At 36.6% G+C, this 18742-nt stretch overlaps 1 protein-coding gene across 1 annotated transcript in view; it reads left to right on the forward strand.

Moving 5' to 3' along the window:
- The window catches only part of LOC150106331 (uncharacterized), a 404058-nt gene that overhangs the window by 269059 nt on the left and 116257 nt on the right, over positions 1-18742 (forward strand). The window contains exon 12 of the mRNA XM_090393084.1: positions 2949-3050. Within this exon, the coding sequence (XP_090249210.1) occupies positions 2949-3050 (102 nt within the window). The remainder of the gene's footprint in view (positions 1-2948; positions 3051-18742) is intronic.

The raw sequence follows: 18742 nt of genomic DNA on the forward strand, positions 1-18742 counted from the left end.
TACTCCAAATTGTGTCCTCTTCTTCACTCGCAGAATACAGCTTTCCATTGCTGCTGAGAAATATTCCTTCACAATTTCCCAAGTACTAATGATGTCCCGGCCTTCCAATTCCTCCCTCCACGAAACTTCTCCAAGTTGTCTCAACAAGCAATTAAGAGAGGTGAAAGGGTGGATGAGATGATTGTGATGGTAGGAACAAATGACTTGAGTGGTAATGTAAGTAGGGCAGCAAGAAATATGAGATTCTTGCTTGAGGGTGTACGAAAGAAGACACAGACAGGAAAGATTGTGTGTGTGTGTGTGTTGCCTAGTTATGATAGTGATTAGCTGAGCAGAAGAGCGGTGATGGTGATATTGAATGGCATAATAGCAAGAATGTGTCAGAAGAGAGGATTGGAATATGTGGATGCTTGAAGTGCGTTTGAGAACAGAGAGGAATTGCATGCGAGAGACCGCTTGTATTTGAATGAGGAAGGATGTAGGCATCTGGAGAGATTGCTGTTCTGAACGAGTCAGTGTGTCCCAGGGTGGAAGGTAGCAGGAGTGGCCTCTTGTGGAAATGGGTACTTGGGAGAAGGGGGACGACATCAGGTAACACTGATCCCAGTGGAGTCTAGAGGGGATAATGCTGGGTATAGAAACAATGGCATTTTTATGCTTTATATTAATGCCAGGAGTATTCGGAATAAGGGAGAGGAATTGGTGGCACTGATAGCATCAGCCTGGCCAAAGATTATTGGGATCACTGAGATGTGGTTGACAGAAGAGGATATAATTACAGGAATAGAAGTTGTTGGGTACAGCATTTTTCGGCAGGATAGGAAGGGAAAGCGTGGTGGTGGTGGAGTACTGCTTATGATAAGTGATGACCTATGTCCTCTAAGAGTGGAGGCTTGGAAGGCTGTGACACTAATGATTTTGAAAGCATATAGTGCGAGGCGGAGGTGGGAAAGACAGGATATTTAGTGGGGGTGTTGCTACAGACCAAGGAGCACAGAGGGTGGGGACCAGGAGATGTTGAGACAGTTGAGCATGGCAAGTGCAAGAAGAATGATTGTTATGGGAGATTTTAACTGCAGCAGTATAAATTGGGGAGAGGAAGATGCATGTAGCAATAAGGGAATGGAATTTCTAGAATTCCTGAGGGACAAATGTCTTAGGCAACATGTAACAGAGGGAACAAGAGGTTCAAGAGTTTTGGATTTGGTTATAGCATCAGAAGAGTTGATAATAACTGAGATTGTAAAATAATTTGTATATATACATTGCATAAGTGATGTTTACATACATCTGCACAAAGATTTCTAATTCAGTGGCCACTATTTGTACATTGGATGAAGAGACTGAAGTGCATGAGGTGGAAGAGGTTCAAGAGCTGTTGCATAGCCTGAATAAGAAATCGGCAATAGGGACAAATGGGATATCAGCACATGTGCTAAAGGAATGATCAGCTGAATTGGTTAGTCACTTGACAGGTTTGATTAATTTAAGTCTCAGCTCAGGAAACATCCCCTCCAAAAGAAAATGATATACGATAGTTCTGTTGTACAAGGATGATGCAAAAACCGATGTGTCTAACTACTAACCCATCAGTATCTCTGAAGTGGTGGTGAGACTTTTAGAAAAGTTGACAAAAACTCATGTACAGAAATGGATTGACAGACAAGTTATACTTTGCAACAAACAGCATGAGTTTACTGAAGTGAGATCATATTTTAGCAACTTTGATCATATTTTCTAATAATGTTATGGCTTAGTTGAATAAAGGGAATGGATAACTGATACTTGAACTTTGCTAAGGCATTTGATAGGATACTATATGAAAGGCTGATACGCAAACCAGAGAATATGGACTGAAATATAAACTATTGACCAGTAGTGTATTCCAGAGATAAGTCCTTATAACCCATTGTTTAATTTGCACAATAATGATATTGAGAAGAACCTGACAGAAGATGTTAGATTGTTTGATGATGCAGAGATAGACGGGGCAATTAGGGCTGTTACTGTAATACAGCACCTGTAAAAGGATTTGAATAGGCTTGAACTGTGGGCAAAGGATAATGGCTATCATTTTAATGTTAGTAAGTGTAAAGTTATGCAATTTATGATGAGAGAGAGAGAGAGATGAGATTTCCATCAGTATATTATATTGGTAGGATTACGCTATGAGAAATTGATGAGGTTAGGGATCATGGAGTTATGGTGGATGAGAATTTGAAGTTCAGAGGTCACACAGCAAAAATTGCAAATACAACTCAGAAGGTAATTGCAACATTGAAACAAACCTTGAAATTTATGGAATGTGGATTATGAGGACAGATTGAGAGTATGTTTGGACTACAGACACTAGTAAACAGGAAAAAGATATGATTGAAATGGAGAAACTTCTGAAAGGGTGTTGTAGGTTATTAACTGTTGAAATTTTTTTGTTATATGGATGGTGGGGAGAGGACTGTTTGGCCAAGTGGTTAGCACATTCGCTCTCCAGCCAAAAGGTTAGGGGTTCGAATCCCACCCTGGGCATGAACGTTTGTGAAAATGGTGGTGGTGGTCGGCGGTAGATGGCGTTAGTGTAGATGAAGATAGTTGCAGTTGGTGAAGTGGTGGAGATGGAGAGTTGTAGAGTAGGTACCCTCCCTCGATGAGTCTTTGGACTCCCTGGAGGTGCTATGTAATAGTAATAGGACAAGAGGAGAGGAGATCAGTAGAAGTTATGCTTGTGTGTGGTTATGAAAAGGGTGAGAGATTTTTCTCTCACAAACAGTGTGTGTGGAATAGTTTGCTTGTCAAAGTGGTGAGTGCATCTGGTGTGAATGAGTTTAAGAGACAGTATGACCACTGACGTGGATGATGTATGACCTTCCTCAATAAATCTTTGCCTCTCTAGAGGTCTCGGATGATAATAATATAAATATAATTTAAGATGTTGTTTTTCTTGTTATCAGGTTTTCTATTGTGAACACAGAAAACAGGTTGTGCTGGTGAAATATGATCAAAGTCTCCTTCCTTCTTGGTTTACTATGCTCATGGGAAATGATATGATAACAGTGAGTATTTTTTTAATTATTTATTTATATAATTTTTTTTTTTTTGGTCATTTATTCTTCTAGAGTGAGCATATAAAGTTATAGTTGTCTGTTATATTTTTTGACATAAAATAATATCAAAAACATGCTGTTTAACTAAAACCCATTAATATGTACTCCTTAGACTAGTCTAATATTTGAAATCAATTAAAATAAACTTAGAAAATCTAATTAGTACAAAAATTAAGAAAAGCCAATGAAGCTCAAATTATTAAGATGTGCTAAATTTGAATCTAAATTACTAAATTATTAGTAATTTGGGTTCATTTAAATTAACCATAAATTACTCATTTTTTAGGGAAAAAAAAAGTCTTGTTATAATCATATGCATTGGCATTTATGTTAATCTCTACAGAGATGTTGTTTCTGAAAATACAGTCAACACTCTCATAGCAAACATCAGTAGCATACTTAGGATTTAAGATGGCGGCGGGAGGGGGATATGAGCTGAATAGCTGATTTGAGAATACAGGGATCCCTCGATTAATGCAGTTAATTAATCCCCCGATGTTACTGCGTATATCAAAATTGCGTTAATCAAATATAATAATCAATGGCAAAAATTACAATTCATCCATGATCAATTACTGTATTAATAATTCGTTTTATATGGTACTCTTTTAGGAAAGATAAAAAATGAATGCAAAGTAAATGTTTAATGAATACTTGTACCTACATTATTTACTGCAATTTTTTTTATCAAAAGAAGTTATCGAGAGTCGTTTGAACAGTTTTAGTTTTTTTCTTATCAGCATAAATTCTATGATAACAAGCAAAATGACTCTCCATACCTCGGCAAACAAGCAATAAAACAAAGAAAAAACACTGCAAATATAATACATGATGGTACAAATTAAGTGGATATTGAATCCAACATTATTTCATAGCTGAATGTAGAAACTACAAAAGTTTCATGCCGAATACTGTATATAGAAACTAAAAGTTTTGGCGGAGTCAAGCATAAGCAACCTTATCGGCAACTCATAGTAAAGGTGGAGTAAGCTCCAGATCACTTTCCTTAGTATTTTCCATAATGTAAAGCACCTCTTCTAGAGGACATGTATGATAAATAAGCCTTTGGCTCTCTATTTCAGTATTAATACATGATGGTTTATTTATTTTCAGTTACAATCTAGAAATTATAGAACACAGAATAATAATAAAAAAAAAAACAACTAAACCATACTGTACTGACATCGGAGGTCGCAGTATCTCTCAGATACAATTTGTCAAATATCACAAACTTTACATAACATGTGTTAAACCAAACTGACAGCAAAAAACAGTGTGGAATATCACTCGTAACATATGAATGCACAACTACTCATGACCTCCAAGCAATACACGAATTGTATAAGAATATTTATATTAAACATTTTGCATGTATCTGTTAGATCAGCTGCGAGCTCTGCAGGGTTAAAGGCACGTTAATCAAAACTCTTGCTGCGTATATCAATGGATTGCCGCAATTAATTTTGCTGTGTTAATCAAATCCTGCGTTAAGCAAGGAATACCTGTACATACTATGCATCGCATATGATCTGTGACTGAGCATCTGCAACGATTGCCAATACATGATATCCATGATCTTCTCTGGCCCAAGTGGGGCAAATGAAGTAGCGCTCAGTCCACCTGAGCACTACTTCATTCGCTTTGTGTTCACAGCAGCTGCGATTCCTGTGAGCTATAGGGTATTCCAATCTTATGTGACCACTAATTTATAAGTAGTATAGAAATAGAAGACACAACACAACATAAATAAAAAAATGGATTTTAATTAGGAAAAGATTTTTGGAAAATTTTCTAGTTTTTTTTCCTCCTTTTTCTTTGGGGGGTGCCTTGCCCCCCCCCCCCCTCTGGGTGCACCACTGGCAAACATCATATGAATTCACACACACACTCACTATAACAAACTACTGAAAACAACTAACAAAAGTCCCAATGGGCACAATGCTATTCTAAAGAAAATCATTATTAACAATCTGCTATAGCAAACTAATTTTGAAATTAGTGTGCCCAAATTAATTTCAAATTCTGGAGAATGAGTATCTACACCCTCTGCCCAAAAAAACCCGAAGTTTTCGAAAATAGAAGAAACTAGTGGCTCTACCTGTTGTATCTTTTTGTTTTCGAAAGCGGCAACCTTCATTAGTGTTGTGTCAACTGTTTATAACATTTGTTTCATTAGAAGCAGAGTTATAGTGCCAAGAGTGACAGTGTGTTTTGATGAACGGTCAGAAAATGAGTTTCAAACAGAGAGCTGCGATTGACTTTTGTGTTAAACTTAATAAAAGTTTTACCAAAATGCATCAAATGCTTCAAAAAGCATACGGTGATGAATGCTTATCCCGTACTCAAGTTTACGAGTGGTTTAAGTGATTTCAAAGTGGTTGTGAGATGCTTGAGGACGACAAAAAGCCTGGCCATCCAAAAACTGGACTGAGCGAAGTTAACATCCAAAAAGTGCATGATTTCACCAAAGAAAACCCGAAATCGTCTGTGAGTTGATTTATCTGTGCACAACAATTTGACCGGAGTTTGGGCCTTTGCAAATTGAATTTGCGATTTGTTTCCCACAAGTTGACCACCACCAACCAAAAAATGTATCAAATTGAACACTGCAGGGACGTCATTGAAACTGCTCATAAGGACTCAAATTTCCTTGAAATGATCGTTACTGGTGACGAAACATGGTGTTTCGAGTATGAGCCCAAAACAAAGTGCCAGAGTGCTGAGTGGAGACCACCAGAAGAGGACATCTGAAAAAAAGTCACTTGGAGAAGTCAAAAGTAAAGACACTGCTGATTTGGTTCTACGATTCCAAGGGCATTATCTACAAAGAATTTGTTCCACCTAGCCAAACGGTCAATTGTGAGTTTTATCTCGAAGTTTTGAAGCAGTTGATAATGAGAATTCATCATGTACGGCATGAATATCATGATGCAGGCAGCTGGTCAGTTTTGCATGATAATGCACCATCTCATCGTTCGAACATTGTGAGACAGTTTTTGTGCAAAAACCAATTTGTGTGTTGGATCACTCACCGTATTCACCTGATTTAGCACCCTGTGACTTCTTTCTCTTCCCCCAACTTCATTTGCTGATGAAAGGTAAGCAATACAACACCATTGAAAATGTAACCACGACCTTCAACAGTATCCCAAAAACTGATGTAACAAACTCATTTAACGAATTAATTGACTAAGCTGTATCGAAGTTGAGGGAGAGTATATTGATTGAAATAAATGATTTGAATAATTATAACTGGCTTGTGTTTTATTTTCTATCAAAAGTTTGATTTCTTTTTGGATAGAGGGTGTAGAAAGTGAAAAAGAATAAAGCAAAGAAGCCATGATTAGTTATCAAACTAAACCTGGAAACTCAGAAGAAAAAAGAAGAAAGATATGAAATTTAAATGCTGTTTGAAAATGCCAAGTGTCAGAGAATTAAAGAAATTCACTTGAGGAATTATGTGAACAACAGGAAAGGCTGCAGTAAGACCAAATTGGAAAGTATGAGTTGACAAGAAAAATAGGCTCTGAAAGAAGGAAACAAGTAATTGCTGTAAGGAATAAAAAATAGTATGCTGCTGACTGAAGAGGACTAGATTGTCGAAAGATGTTCTGCACACTTGGATGAGATTTTAAATGTAGAAAACAACATAACTGACATAATAAGTTCAATAATGGAGGAATCTCAAAAAGCATAGATTTAAATTTGCTCTTCAGCAGTAGGTGGCCAGTGTAGAATATCAGTAACTGAATAGGCAGCAGCAAGATAAGTTAATTTTATATTTATTGTGTGACAATATTATGTAATTTTTAGATTGAATACTGCTGTGTGATATATTAATACTAACTACTATACTAAATATACTAACCACTCGGCCAACTAGTGGTTGGCCGAGTGGTTAGAGTATCCGCTCTCCAGCCAAAAGGCTGTGGGTTCGAATCCCACCATGGGCATGAATGTTTGTGATTGTCTGTGAAAATAATAGTGGTGATGTGGACAGTAGATGGCATTAGTGTAGATGAGGCGGTTTGTGGATGAGATTGAGTGGTGGAGACGAAGAGTTGTAGAGTAGGTGCCTTCCCTCGATGAGTCTTAGGACTCCCTGGAGGTGTCAAATAATAATAATAATAATTAATATCATTCTGTACTCTGTTGGTGGATCTATACTACAGAAAATGGATAAGGCAACCCAGAGGACTGCTGTAATAGTAAGATGAACTTTGACTAGTAGAGATAAGAGTGGTGATTGCTTTGCATAAAACCCTAATCAGGACAATTTGGACTACTGTGTCCAGATCTGGTCACTAGGATTTGAAGAGGATAAATTAACTCTGCAGAAGGTACAGCAGCAGATGACCTAAATGATATCAGGACTGTACAATGAGAATAGACTGTGAGGGCTTGTGACATACAGAGTTTAGTTGGTAGTAGGCAAAGGACATGACATGATTGAGACAAAGGAGATTTTTTTTTATAGTACAATGGCCATTCCTGGAAGTTGTGAAAGGAGGTGGCAAGTAGTGGCTTTTTTTGCATGGAGGGTGGTTGGACTTTGCAATTCATTGTCTGACAGTGGTATGATATTTTGTTTGTTAGGATGAAGCCTCCTGCTTTAAGTCATCTTATCACTCCATGGTGGTTCAAATGATGATAATAATAAACAATGTAGGGAATGATGAATTATGCTGGATGCTTGTATTTCTATATGAAATATCTGTAGTAATTAATGTTATAAAGGAAGTAGCTTTTTTTTTCTTTTTTTTTTTTAAATCAGTAATGAAACTTGCCACTTTCCCCTTGATTGATAGTTTGTATATTTTTAAATATTCAAAAATATTTGTAAACCTAGATTTTTTAGTAACAGTTTTAAGTTTTCTGAATGATATTCTAATACCTTGAAATGCTATTTCAGTCCTTCTTCAATAAAAAGTTCAGATCTTACTCTGTTTGATCATACCATCTTCTCTTTTCATTGGTTGAAATTTTGATTACTTTAATTATTCTATGAGATAATAAACTTAATTTTGCCTTATCTTAAGTAGGCAAAAGTAGTATGCCACAGGAGCCTGTTTTAGGGATGTTACTGTTTAATAGATATGTTAATTGACACTGGAAGAAGAGTTTAAATGGGAATATGCAGTTGTTTGCAGATGATGCAAAGTTGGCAAAAATTATGAAGAGTAGAACAGTGGTTTGAGGCTCTGTAGAAGAATTTGAATCGGCTATCTCTGGGTGAGCAAGGGAATGAGTCTGTTAATGTTGTGAAGCACGAGGTTTGAAATTTGGAAGGCAGCAATGGGATGAAGAGCATCCAGTTGGCAAAGATATCTTGAAGGTTGTGGAAAAGATATGGGAAGTGTGAATGATGGTGAACAAAGGCCTGCAATTTAAGGACCAATTGCTAGAAATGGAGGGTGTCCCAATGAATTATGGTAATGATGAGGATATTACCATGTAGAAGTAAAAGGATTATACTTCCATTCTATGAAAATGTTGATCAGCTTGCATATGAATTTCTGTGCACAGATTTAGTCACCTGTTTTTCAGGAAGGTGCAGATTTACTTGGAAGGGTCCAAATAAGAATGATTAAAGTGGCTGTAGGTTTCTGGAATGCTGAGTATGAAGACAGATATGGAGAGAATCACATTTTATACGTGAATAGAAAGAGTGATATGATTGAGACATATAAGTTAAGTGGTCGTTACAGATTAATTTTGAAGAGGTTTTCTATAGCATTGAGAAACTAGGATAGAACAAGGGGCACCATCCATGAAAGCTTTATAAGGAGCAAGTTTCTTGCATGGAGAGTGGTGTGAGTGGAATGGCATTGCCTGAGAGTGTGGTTGAGTGTAGAAAGTGACTAAGTTTAACGCATGGTTCACTGATTCGAGGACCTTCCATGATGAGTATGACTCCATAGCAGTGTGATAATAGCAAATGTAAACTGCAGACTTCGGTGGCAGAGAGAAAAGAGGCGATATAATAGAAAGACTAAATTGGCAAGGAGGTTTTACAGGATTAATATGGAAAGATTTTATGTTACGTGAATAGTTACAGGTATTGGAATTTGTTTTTTTTTCTTCAATTTTGCATTTGATTTATGTTTGATTAATTTTAGACTGCTTAAGAGAATTCAATCAGAATACAATTAATTCTAAAAGTTGCATACTTTTTTTTCACAACTGCACTATACTTTTTTCATTTTGTTTTGCTAATGTTTCTGTAGATATTTTCAAAGCTCATGTTAAGCTTATTTGAAGATTTTAATTATCTATAGTTTTGAGTCAATATTCATGATATATTAGGCATCTGTTTAACTGCTTAAAGAACAATTAAACAGATAGAATCTGATCTTTATATGTGCTCAGAGACACCACATGTGAAGTTGTATTTCATTTTACAGCTCATAAAACATCCTCAGTGTGGTGTGAAGAACAGTAATAGAAATTTGAATGCAAAATAACAGTGAAATATGTGCATTGCAATGGAACTCTTTTAAAAATGCATTCATCATGTAGTAGCCAAGATAAATGTTGGGATCTGTTTTATCTTCTTCAATTCCATGTTCAGTCCAACCAATTTTATGAGGTTTGAGGTTTTACCACAGAAAAAGTTTCACATTTTCTGCAATTTGTCATATTCAGCTTATCAAACCTCATAAATCTGGTCTAGCTCGACATGAAATTTAGAACATTATTCATGGTAATAATGTTGAACCAAAACAATGGGATAATATCATACTTTTGTGAGTGCATGTATGCATACGCACAGACACACCCCAACAGTGTTTTATCATAGCCATAATGTGATTGCATATCTAAAAGGATTTCACTGTAACACATGCATTTCACTGTTCTTCAACCCATACTTATATTTTATGAGACATAAAACTAATTACTGTATGGCACAGCATTTCATTGTGGCATACACATATTGCATATTCAGAAGTAGTTTATGAAAATAAAGTAGTGGCTTCAAACTATATTTTATTTTGGATTTCATTGACATATCTCTTTCTGACGAGGAGCTGTTATAATAAAGGCATTACTTTCAGAATATACCTCATGATGGTAGGTCTGTAGTTGCTTATAATATTTCCTTTTTTTCCATGTGGTTATGTATGTATTTTCTTTTAAATATTTTATTTAACAGTTTAGAATAATTGGATCTGGGGTTTATTGACTTCCTTTTAATATCTTTGGGCACGATTTCTTCAACATCCTGCCCTTTGGGTTAATTTGAAGAATTGCAAAGTGCTTCTTTTGAAAAGTTTGACAAGAAGTTTGCAAAGCAGTGTCGAACTTTTCAAGGAGCAGATATAGACTCAGATCATAGTTTAATGATTGCAAACATCAAGTTGAAATTAAAAAGAAAATATAAACCCCATCATCAAAAATGAAGAGTACAGCAAGAATAAGTGAAGCAGAAATAGGAAGAAGGTACAGAGCAGTGTTATAAGTAAAACTTAAGTGTGGACAAAGAAAAAAAATTTGAATCTATGAGCGAAAGGAGTAATTAAGGCGATAGAAGATGCAGTTGAAGAAACAGTACCAGAAGAAGAGAGAAGTGGATTAAACAAGAAACACTGAAGTAAGTACAGGAGAAAAGAATGTTGAAGATAAGAAGCAATGCATCAGAACAAATAGAGGAGCAATATAGAAGAAAGCGTAATGAGGTGAAAAAGTAGTCAGAATGGATAAGATGAAATGATTAGAAGCCCAATGCAATAATATAGAACAGCACTATGTGGAGAGCATAAAACAAGGGAGGTGTACAAAATGATTAGAACCATTAATAGAAGGTGGCAACCAGAACAGACCACAATTAAAGATGAAAAAAGGCAAAGTATTGATGAGTAAAAATAGAATTGTATAGTGGTGGAAAAGATACTGTAGTGAAACTATATGAAGAAAAACCAGATATAGATGGAGTAGAAGAATTCAAGCAGGTATCACCACTAGGTAATGAGTATGACATGGACATGAGGAGAGGTAAAAAAAGCAATAGGATAACTAAAACACGAGAGTCTTGGTAATGATAACATCACTGGAGAATTGATTAAATATGGTGGCAAAAGTATGGTTACAGAAATGCACCAACTATGTAATATGGTATGGAAGGAAGTGAAAATGCCAGAGGAGTGGGTGAAATCAATATTAGTGACATTATACAAGAAAGGAAATAAGCTAGAATGTAAAAATTATAGAACAATTGCCTTGACAAGTCATCTTGGTAAGGTAACGATGATGACATTGACAGAAAGATTGAGAACACAGTTGGAAGCATACCTTGCACACAAGCAAGCAGGATTTAGGAAAGATAGAAATACAATTCAACAGATTTTGACAATGCTGTTAATAGCAGAGAAAGCTAGGAGAAAAAACAAAAACACACATACTTGCTTTGTTGACTTTCAGAAGGCATTTGACAGTATTGATCAAAAAGTAACATTAACAGTGCTAGAATCCTATGAAATTGACAGGAAACTAATAGCTATATTAAAATATGTTTATAAGAATGCAGTTTATAAGTTGCAGCAGTTAGAATAGGTGACGATTTGGGGAAATGGTTTAAAACAAGCAGAGGTACTAGACAGGGAGATCCAATATCACCAAGCATTTTCATCACACATTTAGAAAGAGCAATGGATAAAATGAAGGAAGATGCAAAAGGAATATCAGTGAATGGGATGAGAATTAACAATCTGAGATTTCCAGATGACATTGTCATTTTTGAAGAAGACGAAAGAGAACTACCATTAAAACATTGAAAGTGTTAAATGAGGAACGAAAGAGATTTGGACTTGTTATAAACTTGGAAAAAATGAAGACAATGCCATTTGGTGAGAAAAACATGAACCAAAAGATACAAGTGGATGGAATTGATATAGAAAATATAGAACAATTCACATATTTAGAAAGTAAAATGACATATGATTTGAACTGTGAAAAAGAAATAAAGATTGGGATTGCAAAGGGAAGAACAAATTTGAAGACCATGGATAACATCTGGAAAAGTAAAGTGATCAGCCTGCAAACAAAACTAAGAGGTACTGGAAACATGTATCTTTAGGTGTACTGTATGTATCTGAAATGTGGATAATAAATAAGGAATCAAGAAAAAAATTTTGGCATTTGAAAGAACTTGTTACAGGAAGATTCTAAGAATAGGATCAGTACAGAAAGTCACAAATGAAGAGCTCTATCGGAAGATACAACCAAAGGAGAATCTAATGCAGAAGATTATAAAATGGAAGCTGCAATTATTTGGACACATTCTGCAGAATGTGTCCAAATGCAAAGTGTCGCAGTTTCTGTACATCCATCCACAGCAGTCCTTTATGTCGTCTATCCATTTTCTGTATGGTCTACCTCTTCTGTTTACACCATCCATAATACCAAACATAAATGTCTTTATCTTCTGGTCCTCACTCATTCTGCAGATGTGTCCAAATAATTGCAGCTTCCATTTTATAATCTTCTGGATTAGATTCTCCTTTGGTTGTATCTTCCTATAGAACTCTTCACAAATGAAGTGGAATGGGTGTACAGAAACTGTGACACTTTGCACTGGGCAAAGAAAGGTGGAGGAAAATAGTGAAGGAGGTATTGGAGTTATAGTTTCATGATGATGATGAAAGTGCTTCTTCTTTGTTATCGTTGGGAACCACAGTATCTGAGTTGTTTGTCCTAGTGGAGGATAGTGTTTTCTACAATGGGAGGAAAATTGTTTCTTGTAGTTTTTGGATAGAGGTGATGATATAACATATCAAAAGTTATAGCAGTAAACAAGGTAAGACAATCGCAAGAAACCATGCCCACAGTGGAATTCGAACCTATAACCTGTTGGGTGGAGGTCACAGAATGCTAATTAAAATCATTTACTAACAAACTAGCTATAGCATACAACAATATAAAGTGTTTTATAGTTTCAGATATATTGCCATTATGAGTGTATTCTTGAATCTTGTTGAGCATATATGTCAGGTTTCCTTTATGTTGTATGCTGTAGCTAGTTTGTTTGTACAGGTAGTTTCTTTTTTTTTTTTGCACTGCCATAGTTGTTTCCATAGGACATCTTTTCTTTGCATAACTGGATAAGTACCTAGAGGATGCAGGCAAGTTAGCTCCTCAATGAGTGCAGGAGACAAGTAATTATTATAGATGTGAGAAAATATTGTTTTGCATCCTAGGAAATGCAACTAAGCATATACAAATGCTAAGAGTTAATTATAATTAACTCTTAGCATTTGTATATTTGTATATGTACAGATAATTATCTGAAACAGCATATGATGCAGGATATTAGGTTTGAGAATGCTGAATGTGGTAGCATCTGAGCATTTCTTTCATGATCACCATGAGAGCCACATGGCCTCCAACTGAGAGGAGTGATCATAAATTTTTAACTTGATAGGTAATTCATTTATTTAAAAAAAGGGCTATATGTGGAATTACACTATAGTCCCTATTATACAACTGATGATTGCAACAAACTCAGGAAGCATAATGGAGGTGCAGTTTTTTAATACCAAAGAAGCCAAGGCTATGAGGTCAGTGTATTATATTTGTAAACTGTATGTGTTTCTTCTGGTTGGATTGCCTGTTTCGTGAACTGAAAATATCCTGAGTTTTCAGGGAGAAAAAAACTTGGTCACTTCTATGTGAGACTAACTCACCTTCATTTGAGAGGGGAGGGTGTTCCTTTATAGAGGTTCTTTGCATCCTAGGTTATTATTATTATTAACATCCTATCATAGAGTCAGACTCATCATGGGAGGTACACACCATTGAACATAATACTCATCCAACCGTGCCTTAAACTGATTCAATGTGTCTAGATTCACAACACACTCAAGCAATGCCTATTCCGCTCACCAACCACTCTCTGCAAAGAATCTGCTCTTCACTCCTCTGCTCACATCCTCATTATACAGTTTCCAGCAATGACATGTTGTTCTGCCTCTCCCATTCTATGAAAAATCTCTTCCATGTCAACCTGATAACAACCTCTGACCTCTTATTCACAAGGCTTTGCAACTTATATCCTCTCAATCAGTCTCTTGTACTCCACAACCCAAAGACCACTGACTACCTTTGTGATTCTTCTCTGGACCTTTTCAAACATATCCTCATCAAAATGAACCTAGCAACCAAATCTATGAACAATAATCCATGGCATCATAACCTCTTTATTTCTGTATGTCAGGGTCCTCTGACATGCAGAAATAAAGTTGCCATCGTTGCCATTATCCGATGCGACGTCTTCACAACGTGTGCAATGTGGCTTCTGAATTTCAGGTCCTTGCGCACTATTACTGTCAGATCTCTCATCTCCTCTACTTCCTTTTAAGTTTCCTCACCAAGTGTATACTTTGCATCCAATCATTTGCTTACCAAATTTCAAATCCTTACACTTTGCAATATTAAACTGATAGTTCCACTTACCTCTCCATTCATGCAATCTATTCAAGTCCTCTTGTAACCCCATAACATCTGCTTGACTCTGCATTGCCCTCCCCAATTTTGCATCATCTACAAACAGATGCATATTACTAGTTAAACTCATCTCCATATCATATACAAATTGAACAACAATGGTCCCAAAACTGACCCCCATTGTACACCACTAGTGACCATCCTTTTTCGGGATACTGCACTCCAATATACAACTTTCTGATACCTATCTGACAGCCAGTCACTGATCCAACTCAGAAGTCTGTTATCCAATACACCTGTTTCAATTTATTAAACAGCTTGTTATGTGGCAGTCTATCAAAAATACTTAGCAAAATCCAAGTATACACCACTGTGTGTGTGTGTGTGTGTGTGTGTGTGTGTGTGTGTGTGTGTGTGTGTGTGTGTGTGTGTGTATCTCATATCCAAGGTATTTGTCACCTTGTTATAGTACATAAGTTAGTGAAACATGATCTCCCTTTAACAAACCCATGCTGATAACCACAGAGTATACTGCTATTATCAACCCATTTCTGTATCCTACTTCTTGCCAATTTCTCCAGTACCTTCACTACAACTCCAGATATAATTGGAAGCTACAGCCTTATCACCACCTTTATGCAGTGGAACAATTTTACCCTCCTTCCACTCCCTTGGAACCTGTGCTGTTGTAAGACTCATTAAACAGTCATGCCAATTCCCTGGAACATTCCCTTAAGATGCATGGCGATACGTCATGAAATCCTATCGCCTTATTGAGGTTATTTATTTCTTTAAATACCTCCTGCTCACTAACAATTAAGCCGTCCTCTCCACTTAAGTTCCCCATGATTACATCCTGATCAGGATGAAACATCCTCATGAATTGATCACTGAATACCTCAACAATGTCTTCTGCAGCAGAAACCATTCTACTTTTTTCATCCATTAACATCGTCTTACCATAATCATTCTACTTGTCACATATCTAAAAAAAAAACTCTCTGGTTTTATTTTTTACCTGATTTGTCAATTTGTGCTCATACTGCACTTTTGTTTTGTTTAGTAACTCTCCTGGCTTGTTCTTTATACCCTTCACATAGCTGATTATTATAATTATTCATCTTGTACTTCCTCCAAAATTCTTTCTTTTTCCAGATTTCATGTTTAAGCTCTGTTTCATGCATTCATCCATTTTATACCTACCTTATTCAGCCTTTTGGCCTTTGGAATACATTTCACACATTGATGCTGTTATGTATTTCTTTGTCAGTTCCCATGCAGTATTTTGCTTTCCTTACTACTCAACTCCTCATTCCATGCTATAGCTCCTAGCTGTCTCCTAAGCTTGTCATAATCACCAGCCTTATAAGTCTACAAATGGCTAGCCACAACCCAGGTGATCACTTCATAATCACTCTCACCAACTAGAGGAAAGTGAAACTCCACTCACAGTTACATACTCTGATGAAATGATAAAATCTAAAACTCTCGATCCTTGCTGCCTGAGATTTATCTCTCAAGAACTCGAGAAATTAATTTTCTTTATTCCCAAATGCTATCTCTTTATTCCAGTCTATACTACCATAATTAAAATTACTCATAATACTAAAATTCCTCTGTTTACTAATCCAAGTTGTTTATACATTTCTTCATCATCATCCTTCCACATTTCCTGGCCTACAGCAACATCCAACTAAATATGTCTTCTTCTCAACCTCCATGATACACCATACTCCCTCACAACTATTGCCACAATTTACCTCTTTCATGTCTATCTGATGTGGACATAATTCCCCTGCTATTATCAGCAGCACTTCCCTTCCCTTCTTGTCCTTTCTATCCTCATGAAAAATACTGTATCCTTCTAATTTTATTGCTGTTAGAATATCGTCTTCCTTCAACCATGTTTCACTTATTCCAATGATTTTGGATGAATAAACTCGATTGGTGAAACCCTTTCATCTCCCTTATTTCTGATACTTCTGGCATTTGTAAACAAACACGGTAATTCATTTTCAGGTATATAACTAGTCCTATCCACGCCGCCGCCACCACACCTGCCCTTGCCCAATAACCTTTATCACCACTTACCACATATATCCAATCAGTCTCAACTTCCCTACCCACATCGCAATATACTCCATGTTCATACACACATTCACCCACTTTCAACATTCACTCTCCCTATGCCATGTCTCCTTGTCCACTTGGGCTCCCCCATTTCCCTGGTTCCTCTTGCATTCGCGTTCTCTCTTCATCTCTCACACTCCTACTGTTTCCACTGCTAAGCACTTCTGTCTCTTCAATACCACTCTCCTGATTTTTCACTTCATCTGTTACTTCTGATCTCTTGCACACATCACACACTGTACTTTAATTTCAAAGTCATTCAGATGCAACCCATTGTGCCTGTATAATTCCATTCTTCCCTCTAACACATGCCATACATCCAGAAACTGTATTCCCGTCTCGTCACACAGCTCTGCTCAAACTTTTGAAATAAAGGGAATCATTGTTATAAATTGCTGATGTGCTGCTATGGTATAAGAAATTGTGAGGGAAGGATATTAGTAGTGCATTGAAATGGTAAAGGGAGGATTGAGAGTTGTAGTATTAGCTTGTTTACATAGGGACGGGAGAAGAAATTAAGTGCAAATTTAATAGATGAGTAGCATTATTAAGCAAGAACTGCAAAAAAAATAAAATATTGTAGAGGAAGTATAAAGGGCATAGTGATCACCAATCTCATGAGCAACACAAATCATAGACAAGAGGGGTTACTAGCATGGTTAAGGAAGGCAGAATCTGATAACATGACAAAACTGAAGGCAAAGGGAAGTCCCAAAGAAGAAGAAGAAGAATGATTGTGATAGGATAAACTTAATGGATGCTGATAGCAAGGCCATTAGAATCTGTTAAGCATCTACGGCAATGCCTAGGAGTGGAAAGTTTTGAAGGGTAGCAAAAACCAGCAAAATTGTATCTCAACTATAAAAACATTTTTACGTATTTTCTTGAATTAGGGGCAGTAAAATAGTGCTTGTTTTGGGGGTTGGGGAGCATATACTCTAGCAATAATCCTGACTGATGGTAAGGATATAACAGAAGCAGAGGAAATAGTTGAATTGCTTGCATAATCACTTTATGAAAGTGTAAATTCCAAGTGGAGATACTGCAGTGACAGAAACTGAGATGAGAATGGAGGTAGATGAACTGGAATTGCTTAGGATATACAAAATTGCAATGCAAATACTGTCATGAGATTGGAAGGGATATTGGTTCATCATGATTACAAGAAGGTGCAAGTCCGCATGGCTAGCCTAGTGGCTTTGCGCTTCACAATCATATGCCTGGGGAAGGAGTGTCCCAGGTTCAATTCCCGTCAAAGATGTGAGGAACTTGAGGATCTTCCTCAGGCATAGCCAAGTTAGCTGGTCTTGGGCACGGGCAGTAGGGTTTTTTCCACCCTGCAAGCAGGCAAACTGGCCCCGTGAACATATGTTGCTACAATCAAAAATATATTCCCCCCCCCCCCCCCCAGCGGCAGACTAGGCGACAGGTTGGTTGGGAGTGGTATACTAGCAAGAAGTCGCATCTGAGTAACACGCCGACCCTGCATAGGAAGCAGGAATAACGTGTAGTGAAAGAAGATTACAAGAAGGTGCGAGAGAATTGCCGGTGTCTCAGAAGTGCTTTAACTTAGCACTGAAATGGTCAAGGGAGAAAAGAGGACAAAATAATTCCATTATATAAAGTAGGCACTATGATAAGGTAGAAAATGGTAGTAAATGAATTGTAAAATTTGGTTAATAGTGGAATTCAAGAATGTGTAGATAAGAATGAGACATATGGAGGGAGTTAGATTTGAAACACAACTTTGTGAAAAGTAGTTCTTGCCTTAATTTACTCACTTTTCATAAAAAAATTAAAGTTGAGATGGATAAAGAAAATAACTACACTATGATACTGCTGGACTTTGCAAATGCATTTGACAGGATATTATATGGATCTCTGTTACATAAGGAACAAATTGGAAGAATGGCTACAAAGCTAGCATGGCCAAGAGGATTGGCCATGCTAGCTTTGTATGGTCAGACATAAAAAAAATGGTATATGGGCTTTTTTGTTATTTAATTTTTTACCCTTCAAGATATAGGGAATGATTTGAGCTAGAATATTGAGTTGTTTGCTGATGATGAAGG

This window comes from Typopeltis vanoorti, chromosome 5 (genome assembly GCF_054136105.1).
Source record: "Typopeltis vanoorti isolate ZY-2024b chromosome 5, IOZ_Tvanoo_1.0, whole genome shotgun sequence".
Classification (NCBI taxonomy): domain Eukaryota; kingdom Metazoa; phylum Arthropoda; class Arachnida; order Uropygi; family Thelyphonidae; genus Typopeltis; species Typopeltis vanoorti.